Source organism: Panulirus ornatus, chromosome 5 (genome assembly GCF_036320965.1).
Source record: "Panulirus ornatus isolate Po-2019 chromosome 5, ASM3632096v1, whole genome shotgun sequence".
NCBI classification, from domain to species: Eukaryota; Metazoa; Arthropoda; class Malacostraca; order Decapoda; family Palinuridae; genus Panulirus; species Panulirus ornatus.
Genome location: NC_092228.1, coordinates 5,676,098 through 5,688,825, shown reverse-complemented (window position 1 = coordinate 5,688,825; position 12,728 = coordinate 5,676,098). Strand labels below are relative to the sequence as shown.

General features: G+C 40.2%; 1 protein-coding gene across 12 annotated transcripts in view; it reads right to left on the bottom strand.

Annotated features, from left to right (window-relative positions):
• Nucleotides 1-12,728, bottom strand: part of Eip74EF (Ecdysone-induced protein E74) — a 630,411-nt gene that overhangs the window by 207,993 nt on the left and 409,690 nt on the right. For all 12 annotated transcript variants that reach the window (XM_071660155.1, XM_071660166.1, XM_071660239.1 and 9 more), the window contains 2 exons: nt 5,538-5,597; nt 1,912-2,067 (listed from right to left, as the gene is read on the bottom strand). In XM_071660155.1, the coding sequence (XP_071516256.1) occupies nt 1,912-1,983 (72 nt within the window). In that variant the 5' untranslated portion in view covers nt 1,984-2,067; nt 5,538-5,597. The remainder of the gene's footprint in view (nt 1-1,911; nt 2,068-5,537; nt 5,598-12,728) is intronic.

Sequence of the window (12,728 nt, the reverse complement as noted above, 5' to 3'; positions counted from 1 at the left end):
CTCTCTTCAATGTACATTGCGAGACACTGTACTGTAAAAAGCAGCTTTGCACATAAAGTATTGAAAGATCTTGTATACAGAGCTGCAGAGTTTGTAACTTTGTTGCTCTTAAATCATCCTAACCTAACCAAACTCCCTCCCCACAAAAATTTGCGTTAGAAAATTTGACCTTCAAAAATTCTTTCTAGCTCTCAAAAAAGTCTTACCTTGCTAGCAATACTTGCAATCGGTTGAAAATATATCAAACTGGAGTATGACTTATATAAATTACTAAATCATAAAATTATTCCTCTTATTTTCATGATGACGCCGCTTAACTTCTAGGTCACATGAACCACAAGACGTGTGCTGTGATTGATTTTGGATTGTTCTTCGTATAACCAATAGGAGAGGCTCACCACAATCCACCAAGCGGCTTAGAGAATAGCCAATCCCTATCTATTCTAACTCATCATGATTTTCATCCAAATTGGTTGTTTTCCCGTGAAGTGCAACCCTGTGAGTGGGATTTTTATTCCATTATAGTCTGGGATTGGTTTTGGATGGGGTATATATCCCAAACATGCTACTGTCTTTTTATTGACTGGTGTCATGTTAAACGTCTGAAAAATAACCAAAGCCTAATCTATAGCGTTGTTTTCCTCATAAATATCAACTTGAAACAAAACTTGGCACCCTTGTGTTTGATGTTATTATGTATCCCTGTCGTTTGCAGCCATACTTAGGCTGAAAAGCTTGCTAACTCTGGCCACCACATTATATCTACAAATACAATCTGTAAAGTAAAATCTGTGTTAAATCCTGTGCCATTTAAAGATATTTAACATGAAACGTGAACCAAACATTAGTCCTTACTTCAGCATCTTGGAAGTAAACATACAAGAGAAAACATGTACAGTGTGCTTCAGAGAAAATGGATGTTCAAGGGGCAACTACCGTAATACATTCATTTTCATTTGTTGGGTTTTAACTCATTCTCGATTAGTTCTTGTGTCCTCTTTGTTTGTCATTTCGTTATAAGATTCAGTTTAAGCTAGCCAAATCCTTGTGGTTGAAGCTGCAGGAACCTCTAGATAGGGGTTCGTGGGGTTATAGTCCCAGGATCCATTTGTAAAAAGGGTCCTATGGTTGTATAATAAAGAGGAGGAAGAAGAAGAATAGGAAAGGCTACTTTAATTAAGACTATATGATGACAATCTTTTTTATATACTTACAAAATAATGATATGCAAATTATGTCTTCTAACATTATTCTAATGGGCTTTCTATTCCCTTTATCAGCTGTATATTGTTAGCTCTTGAGACATGCGATTTCATTTAGGTAAACTGTTATATGTTCAGTCTACTACATAGGGTAAAGCCTGACCATGAAGAACAAATCGATTCTATATACATACGAAACACTTCCAAGCTTTATTATATCAATATATTGGCATAATCTATATTGATACATGGATAGAGGAGTAGGAATGACCACGACGAACAGGAACAGATCAATAGTTGTATCCAAAACTTCATGTTAACTCGTAATCCTTGAAACCTTACATAACAGCCATGGAATGCAAGCTAGGCGCGACTATCTGGACGGAGAAGGCCAACTCAACCAACCAAGCGGGACAAGCCAACTCCACTGCCAACCATGTCGGCAGGACAGGTCGACTAAGGAACTAACCGAACAAGTCAGGTACTTGGAATCATGGAAAAGACGGATAACATAAGGCCTGATGGTTTATGGCGATGCTAACTACGGAAGGACTGTAATGAAATCCTACCTTCCTCAATTCCTATTATATAGAAAAAGTTTAGCAGACAGCTCAATCTAAAGACTAATCCTGCGAGACAATACTGACTTTTAAAGCCTTCCCTTCCATCAGCTTATGGTCGCGGGTAATAAAAGGACGGCGAGACTCACCAGGCAGGAGAGGTCGACCATCTTGCCATCGTTGTCGGGGCACCAGAGAAGGTCGTCGTCGATGAAGGGCATGGTGAGGTCACGGCTCCCTCCTGTGGCTGGAGTGTCCAGGAGCACACTGCTCACCTCCTCCCAACACCTTTACACAAACTTAATCTGGAACAAAATACGTAACATTAGGAGTATTTCATCGAACCTATAAATAAAAATTAATGGGTAAATTGTGTACGTCTGACGAAAACTGAATGCATCTTATCTACGTTATTTACAAGAATGAGAAATGTTTCCCCGTCAACATCAATTGTATAATTTCAAGGAATGCATGAACCTGTCGCTCACAAGTCTATCTATAACAAACAGAAAATCACGAATGTTAAAAAATCTCATTTACATTGCACGTTAAAGATTCGCTAGGTTTTAACCTAACCCGAGCGACTGTATGTAAAACGGTCCTACCCACCACAACCTTAAAATGATCTAAACGGTTTTCCACTTTGTCTTCAAATTCCAAATGTCTAATATCTACAATATAAAAAAAAATGATACTCTAATTATCAACAATGTTCAATGTCATAACTTTGATGGAGTAAAGAACAAGATACAATTAACAATTTTTCTTTACATCAATCCATGATGTGAGCGACTTGCACCAAACATACCGTAAGTTTTGCTGGATGATAATATGAATTACACTTGGTATTCCTAAACCTTGGCGATAATAGCAGGCCGTGTAGCCTTGGATGTATTTATTTATATACAGGCCATATTTAGAGGGCTTCCTGCGCTGCCCCTATACAGCTGACAGTATTCGGAGGGGCATTATATACTGACCATATGTAAAGGATGTAGATACCAGCCTTATCGAAAGGTTACCAGAAATGGAACTTGTCTAAATAGAATTAATTTTCTCCACTTACTATGCATAAAGCCTCTTTGCTGTTGAAGTACCGATGAGCGCATCTGGCTCATTATTTAGTATGAAGAATGATAAGTCAGAAGGTTAGACCGATGATCTTAATATACGGAAAAATCAAATTAGAAGAACCAGGAACGTAACATCAAAGCTTAAACATTGCTTTTATGCATTAATCAATTACCACCCAGCTGATGCTAATCCTAAGAACTACATTAACTTAGAGTTTGCAAAATTATATCAAAGAGCCTGACAACTGCTTGGTTGAAAGTGGGAATTTTGACGTGAAGCATTGGTGATGGAACTGAAACCCAGTCAGTAGTGGCGGCGTCACGTGACGGTGGCTAACAGGATGGGAGGAGACGTACCCGCCTGTGTGGAGGAATGTGCTGCATTGACGGTTGTTATAATCTCGGAGAGTTGTTACACGACGCATGCGTCACCACAGCAGGTTTTTATTTTCTACTTTTGGCTTTGCTTTGAATTATATATAACATATGTTAAGTTATTCTCTGAGAGTTGTTACACGATACATGCGTTACCACTGCAGTTTTTTTTTTCTATAGACTATATATATATATATATATATATATATATATATATATATATATATATATATATATATAACACCTGACGAAGGCGCTGAAACATTTCTTCTGGTGGTGGCTGCAACTTGACCCTGAGGGTCTGAGTGACCCCGGCAGGTGATGGCCTTCAAGCTAAATAACCAACTAACCCAGTATGCATACAGAGGACTAATGTATACAGGTGTGTATGATCTCGGGATTATCTTCAACACGTGAAGGTGTGTAAGGTAACTCTATACATGGTTATAACTTGACGCCGACGACCTACATGACCCAGGCAGCCCATAATGTCAGAAGCCGAGATAAGCAACCTGCCAAATTGACGTTCCATTCGGTACGCTTCGAAAAGACTTCTATACAGTACTGTATTTTCTGCATTTTGCGAAAGGATAAATAATCTCCAGAAACTTTAAAGATAAAATTAAAACAATAAATAATCACCAAACAAGGCGTGTATTCACCCACCCAACCTGCCAGTTTTCTGTAAACAATTTCACGAAGGGTGCACTTATCCTCGCTGCCCTTTCCAATGCAGCGTCATGAAATACACAACGACGTTAAAATGCACGGTAGGAAACAATTAAGTCCAACATCAAAAAGACCGTTGGCCTAATGACCTTCTGTAGAATGCTGGCAGTTGAAGTCCATCTCCACCCATTGTTCACCTGCTCTTTACGTATATCGGCAATAGCTGCCTCACAGCATTACCTCTTCCCTTCAGTTGCTGGAGTGCAAGAATACAGAGCACGAAGGTTTATATGCAAATAATACACAGATAGACCCACTTAATTTGATAATAGGTTAATAAAATATGATTACGCCTGTGTGCGTGCACCCTTAATTTTCTTATCTGCATTCACAGAAAATATCATAATTATATTCTGAGAAAACACTGCAATGCTGTACTCAGGGAATACTGTATCTAGGACCAAAACACTATTTGTTGTACTCTAAATGTATTTACGAATGAAATAATACATGTCACTCAAAACATTTCTAATTCAAGGTTGAGACGATCTGAATATTTCCATCAAGGAAAGGCATTTTACATCACTAACAACCCGAGCAGGCTGGTTACTTGGTCTTCAAGGCTATCAACTATCATGGTCAATTAAGGACGCCAACGTCAGGTTACAAAGTCATCAGTTGAAAAAACTCTGAATCGCCTTCCTCTGGAGTTCAAGATGACTCTAATGCAATACGCGCTCTCACACGTTCTCAAACCCGATGACGGACGAGAAGGTTTTCAGGTTGGCGTTCATGCGAGGTTTGGTCGGCTACGCCACCAGCACTCCAATATAATAAACCTGACCATTTTCCTTCTTTGGCACGCTGTGTTACCGGACTCCACCTACTTGTGGTAACACCGCAAATGAAACGTCACCTTCGGCGAGGCTGCATCACCGATATTCTGCTAACGAAAGGGAGTACAGACCCGTCGAGGACTCCAAAGATGTCCATCACTTCCCTGCTACTGGAAGCAGCGCAGACTTGGAGCTGCAGGAGCTCTCTGAGCGAAAGGGTTTTGGGTTACATATGAATACTAATAAATGTGCGCGATGGGAGGTGGCTGGCGTACGTCCTATAAAACTAGAATCACGCATATGCATAAAAGTAAACTTTAAAATATAGGTACATATATTTTTTTTCAATTGAATTGAAATCATTCAATCACTTTTTACAACCAACAGTGTAAAGCAAATTGGGGAAAACAAAGAAAAAAATTGACTGCAAATTACAAGCAAGTTACGAAATTTCTGAGCTACAAGGAACTACCTTAATCTTATAGTTCTATACAGGTTATTCAGAATTTACGTATAAGTATTGTTAACTTTAAAAGCAACATAAGTATGCATACTTCAGCCCCTTCATCCATTACGACCGAAATTTAAAAATGAAAGCCTACTGTATTCCACAGATGTATAATTCATGTTCAAAATCTCAGAACACGGAGTACTGATAGCTTTATACTGAAGAAAAAAATCAGTTACATAAAGATATAAAAAGAGATGCAAGCCAAAGAAGTAAATTGGTACTTATAATTACAGGCCACTAAAAACCTCATTAACTTAGGCTAACATAAGAGCTGCTTAAAAACTGTAGGTAATGCAGTAAGATAGTCTTACCTGGAAAATGTGAGCGAGGTCGATACTGTATTGCCAGCATGCATACACTGCCCCTCACGCCTGCAAGCAAAGAAAACCGTGTCAGAAAAATACAGCGTCATAGAAAATGGTATCACTTGTTGCTCAAAGGAATAACTACTATAGATTAACACAATGCCAGGATATATACACACACACATTGTTCTTGATTAATTTTGTCTATAAGTTGAAGGCTTGAGCCACACCTTGAAGCCACACACAACTACGGGCTACACATTTCTCTCGATCTTTGCCTTGCTGTTCCTTTCATCACCCATAATGAAAGGTGAGATTCCTCTCCATCACGGTCACTGTCGGGTGCAATAACTTTGGCCTTATCACTCCCCACAGATGGTTTAATCTTTATTCTTTTCCTTCTAATCTTCCAAACAAAACAAAAAAAATATTAGTACAATTTTCTGTTGCTAAACGGTTTAAGAAGTTCATCACATAAAATGTTCAAGGGCCTTGCATCGGTATATTTTCTCAGATCCACGAAATATTCAAAGGTTGGAATATATATATTCTACCACTTCCTCGTCATGAGAGTTTTATGTTGTTCGCTGTTTGGACACTTGAAGCCCACTCTGACCCTGCATTATCGTGGCACATAGTATGGCTTCAGCCGCTCTTACTTATTGTTTTCTCTTTCGTGCATTTCAGTCCACACTGTTTGTCTAATTCAGGGGCGGCGGGGGGACACGGACATACAAAATGCAAAAGCCAAACGAGTCGTGTTCCGTCACACAGCCCTTAACCAAACGGCTGCTGCTGTGGCGACCATTATTTCATATGTAAATCTACACACAAGTGTTTGTTTTTTGACGCCGTAACCTCCCAGCAGACACCAGCCGCCACACACATACACTGAACACACCAGGTACACACGCTGGGTGTCCCACTTACGTACATGACTACACAAGTACCTGAATTACGTGATGGACAAAACTTGCCCGGGACGACTATCGACTGACATGCTCTCTACAAAAGGACCTCATCCCATATTTAAAACACCGTGGCAAAAGTTTCACATCAGTTCTAGTTAGTTTTAAAATTGTCGGGGACTATTACCAGAATATAACAATTACCTCTGTCGCGGTATTTCAAAGTTTAGTGCACACTGTAATTTGCATATCGATGTTTAACAAGTTTTATACAACCTACTTGAACAAACGAATGACTAATTAGATCTCTCTTTTTTTTCTCTCTCTCTCTCAAATGCCTATCGTACATCAGACTCTACTTTTGACAGTTTCAGTTTCGTGTCCATAAATCTGGTTGCTGATGTTATAGCTTCCGCGCTTCGAGGAGAATACCAGTGTGTTAGTTTTCCAAAGAACGGACCTTCATAAACGTCAAAGATCCATGCTGTGTCTTTCCTTGTCACGACCGTTACTTTGAATAGCCACAAACTTAATAGAATAACAATATAAAAAAAAAATACTAAAACTTTATACCTCATTCTCATTCTCTAACGCATTAGTCATAGCCATACCAATTAAGTACCCCTCACAGCACACACACACACACACACACACACACACATATATATATATATATATATATATATATATATATATATATATATATATATATATATATATATATATATATATATATAAAGACATGGTACATATAAAAGGTAAAGAGACGAGTGTTAAACTCCCCGCAACACAGTACAGTAATCATACGCCCACACATCTATGACCTACTACTACTTTCCATTCTCCACGTAGGACACTTGCGCCGGCAAAAAAAAAAAAAAAAGAAAAAAAAAATTGTTTGCCTAAACAACATAACATAACCGACTCTATGGCAAAGAAACTGACATGCACATATGCAAACGGTACGTCGTCCATATGCTAATAAGCTTTCATGGACCTATCTGAAGATTGTACTTTACATTAAGTATATCATTCACACCAAAAACCACGCACACGACAACTCTATGGACAACTTTATATCATGAAAAAATTAGAATCCTTTTTTTTTTCTAAATACAGAAATAATACAAAACAATTTTAACCTAAAATAACGAATGCACGCCATTGGTTGTCAGACCGATAATAACAAAACGGACTTTAAGACGTAACTTAGAATTCGTACTTGAGGCCTTTGATGAGATTCATCATTACATTGTTTGAGCGTCAGTAACACCTCCAGAAACTGATATGCTACATGACAAACTGAGATAAGGACGGTGTTTGGCCGAGGAGCACACAGTTACGGCAACGCACACACGAAACGCTGCAATTCAGATTCCTTGCTGGAACGCACCCTGGGAACGCGTCGCCTAACCAACCATTATGTAAACAAAACCTCAAACTCTTGTCTCCACTATGCTCATAACGACTAGCCCTTAAGGGCTGACTCGGGACCTCATGGAACACTCAGTCCCTTGAGGGGTAGAGGCAGTACTGCCTCGGGAATAAATCAGGTCCCACTACGATCACTCAGGCCCCGGTGAGGTAACTCCGTTATTTACCCCCATAACGAACGTAACGACCGTCAGACACGCGGAGCTTAACTGTCCTCACGTGACACACTTACCAACCGCTTTCCAAGGTGAGTAACCACCGCTCTGTGTGTGTGTGTGTGTTATATGACATGACCTTGGTGACAATGTGACCTACAGTGACCTTGCACAGGTGCCATCAGTGGAATAAAAGGTCTCGACTACTGGCTGTCCAGACCTTCCAGTACCACTGGAAGCCACAGTAAAGACCTGTGAACATGACGCCACGGCTCTCCGGTTTATGACGGCTTGGCCTCTGACCTCACCGTTACAAGAATCAAGTCTCCAAAGACCACGCCATGATAGTTAAAGCGTTGAACCGTCGTGCTTAAGGGGGGTTTTTAAGGCACTTATTACACTTGACCAATAACTACAGACAAGTTCATGAGAGAGAGAGAGAGAGAGAGAGAGAGAGAGAGAGAGAGAGAGAGAGAGAGAGAGAGAGTATTGAAGAGCACCTTCGTGAAAAGTCAGGCAAGGCTAACGTGTTGTGTTTACCGCCCGCAAGTCTCTCTTGATAAATAGGATTATCACCTTTTCTGTTGCTATCACCCCCAAACTCCGTCGTTAGAGATCCTAGCTTCATTTTGGACTGACTTCCTCCATGTGTCATTCTTCTTTTCTTCTGAACGTGTCTGCACTTCCGTGCATATTTCTCTACTTCTCGTGGTGGTATGCAATTTCTGCCCCTCTTGCAGGGCTCTCGTATATTTCTGACTTTTTTTTTTGGGGGGGGGCATATTCCATGGTATCCTCGCACACTTAATAACTCTTGTTATTTCCGTTTACATGCTTTTTTTTATTCATAGAAGCGAGCTGTCATCTGTGGATTATCATGTATCGTTCTCTTCTTCTATCTAAGCTGTGAAGTTCTAGCTTTTATCAGCTTCTCACTGTATTTCGTATGTTCAATCTCCTCGATTTCATTTATGAGGTGCTCCCTTGGAAGACATACTCCAAATTCGCCTTACCCAGTCAGCCAGTGTTGCCCACTCCAGCATTAAACTTTTACAATCTTTTAAAGTCAGCCAACTTGTTACTCTACTATTATCCCCTATACACTGAGGAAACAATGCAAACTCCATGTCGCGCAATGTTTCTAGGTTTAATGAAGATAAACAATGGAATATCTGCCTCTCACCTCCGCTGACATTCATAACCGTGAATACTGTGTCCCTGCAGTTGCAAAGCTTTATTACCTATCACAGTATCACAGTATCTTCCCTCGGTATCTTCTTGTCGTTTGTGTTATCACCACGCATTACTAATATTTTAGTGTCTGTACTAAGACGCTATAGACGTCAGAGTTGAGTGCAGAGTGATGAGTACTGCAGTGAAGTAACCAAAATATATATATTCATCCATAGCCACATCTTCCGTAAAGAGAGAACTCGCCTGTCGTATCTCTGAACAATACAGAACAGTGTATTGGTCCTTACCCTCGGCTGTTCTAGACATGAACGTCTGCTTTCTGTTTCGTGAGAACGCAAAAAAAAAAATCATCAAAGTAACCCTTATCTCGCACTGATATAGAGATGAGAGTCGTACGACACGAGAAAATGAGACATCCTCTGTATTAGTCCTTACTTAGAGGATAAATAAAGATCAAAGTCCCCCTGCAGCAAACTTGGGTGATCCCGTACAAAACAGCGAAAATAAAAGCGTTGCCAAAACGGACAAACGTTAATGTAATTTTGTTTTGAAGCTGACGAGGCTTTCCGCTATTTTTCTGATGTGTTGCGGTTGTTGGTGTTGAATGCGACGTTGCTGCAGCGATTCTTTAGTTTTAACAGTTTGTGTTACTACTCTTCGTAGGAACTATATATAGGCCTGACACCAACCAACTTCCTGCATTGTTGTTAATGTTTACATCTGTTCTGACCCTGCAATAACCACGTCTATTGTTGCTGCTGTAGCTACAACATGATTAGCATTAGAGCTGTGACGGTGTATTATCTTGCTGGTGCATCTTATCTGTAGCTACAAACTCCGCTGTAGTATTTAAGACACTGTTGTAACGCTAATGACCGTACAAAGGGAGTTGCTGCAAATTGTAAATTTTTGTTCCTGTTACTCTTGAGAGACTGTGCTGAGAAAAGACATATTTTGTATCAACAATGACACGGCATGAATGAGGTGAGGGTATTTATCTACATGTTGAAGTCTGCTGCTAGTTTAAAGACCTGATGACGTGTGATAGACATAATAAAATTCCTGACGATGTTATGGCATATTTCTTGAATATTACAGACTCCTGCGAGTGGGAGGGAAAAAAAATGTACTTAGCCTCGTAACAATGTACGTCTCGGCCATTTTCGTCTCCTCAATATGGCTAAATATGTCTTACGGTGTAATCATGACCGTTTATCATGCATCATAATGGCTCCCTTGCGGTAAATTGTCACTCGCTGTGCAATTACGGGATAGTGGCTCAAAAGAAGGATCTCTGATATGAAAAAAAAAACGAATATGCTCGTTAGAAGAACTGTTATACTTATTTTTTTAAAGTAATATTTGCCATGTCAGCCTCAAAGTCAATTATTCTATTGCTTAGATTATTAAGGGTAGCCCCAGCTCTGGCCTGAAGCCTATATATCTTAAGAAACCCTGCATGCCTTAGTGTTCCATTGAGACGGCAGCTGAGGTTAGCGGGAGCAAAGGGAGGAAGAAGAGGAGATGTTTGTTTCATTATGACACCCCAGCTGAAGATGCAGTGAAATCGTGTGGGTGGGGGTTCTGTTTCATTAAGACGCCCACTCTGACCTTGCCACTGCTCAAATTGAAGGACGTTGATCATTCATTAAGCCCTTCCCAGCTCCGGATCATTAAAGAGCTTTAGTATCTTCATAAGAGTCCATTTCTCAGGCTAGGAGTTTCCAAATTTCAGCTAACAGAGGGTGTTTCTTTTTTGAGTTATTTTGTTAAAACGATATTACTCCTTAAAATAGAAAAATCGACATGAAAATTCAGTGGGTGGGTAGATCCTCTGATGAAACAGGGAGGGATTTACTCCAACATATCATCACAAACTTCCGACAATAGTTCAGGTGGTGCTTTCTTCACCATTTATCCCGAGCAAACCCATGAAATCGGTCTAACGAATGAGGCACCGACAACAAATCGTGTGGCAAATGATCATATTTTTAAGTTAACGAAACAATATACAATCATAACCCACTTATAAACAATATGATTATATTCTTTCCCTTTTCCAACAGTATAGTGACATCAGATACATAAATTACTTAATTATCACATACAAATGCACAGATGTTCCTCCGGTCTGGCGAGACTATCGGTGGACGACGACAGTTGAGGCTCGGCCGTTACAGGCGAGGGAAAAATTGCCCATCACTTGGCGCCGTTTCTCCTAGACACAACACCCCCATCAGCTCGCCTTCGTGTTTACTTTCTCCATGACAGTCGGCAAACGTATTTTTGCGGTTTGGATTCACTGATGTGAATTCATGTAATATCTAAACACCTTGCGTTCGTGGCTCCTAAGAGGATGAGTATCAAAGCGAGTTACTCTAACGCTTGGGCTGTTTCTCAGAGAAACCTGGGGTCTATATTCCTGTTTCAGGCTTGTATCTGATTTGACTAATTCTGACGGTTTTTTTTTTTTATTCAGTCTTGTTTTCTTTCTGTAAGAGAGCTACAATATCATACGCCCGTACTTTAACGTGCGGTTTTACTTGCTTCGTATATAGATTCTTTTGTTTTCGTCCTAGGCTCTTATTTCGCTGGCATTCTCTGTCCCAAGATCTTATCGTGTACTGCATGATGAGTAATCCTGAACCTACGAGGGTAACGGGACTCTGTGTTCGTTACAAATAGTTCTGTTGCCTCCACGGCCAGCTAACATGAGTACAAGTCAGGACAGCTGTGACTTACGTGTTTAACACTACTGACCGCGTTCCTGGTTATTGATTAGTGTTGGTTGCCTCCAGTGTTTGTTCTCCAGTCTTTCCGGCGCGGATTTATCACCTCCTATGTCCGTGTCTGGTTCCTCTGATGACAGGCATGGACTAGAGAAGTGAGTGTGCTTTGTCCCTGGTTGTCCCTAGCACTGGAGTTTACCGTCAAGAAAGGTGGTACTCCTCTGCGCAATGGTACTGTTATTTCATACAGCTTTTACCCTCATCCTGAGATCGGGCAGGAAGAAGAAAATCTTGTTAAACGTGTTTAAGACAAGGAAGCACATTAGCCAGGATCTGCCCCAAGCTAGCAATCAGCGTTCTTGGTGGGCCTTGCTTCACCCCTGAGACGGGGGGAAGGTGAGTCTAGGGGAAGAGGACGGAGGTGGTTCACAAGATACCTATACCCATACAACTTGTTTTCATTGTAGGATATTATGGTTCCTACTGATACGGCGGTCTGGATTTGGACGTTATGCTAACCCCGACTCTGAGTGTCCTGGCAATACGGTTTCCAAACTCGACTTTTTTTTTTTTTTAACTAAATACAAAACAGAATTTTACATGTTACACTTGCAAATTACATACATATATTCCATGTGCTATGTAGCAGTTAACAAAAACAAATAAAACCATCATTGTACATTCAGGTCTGAAAAATACCAGCTAGCAATTTTCAATGACATGGTGTTATATAATCGAGAGAGCACAGAACAAAAATACACCTAACATAAAACCCGT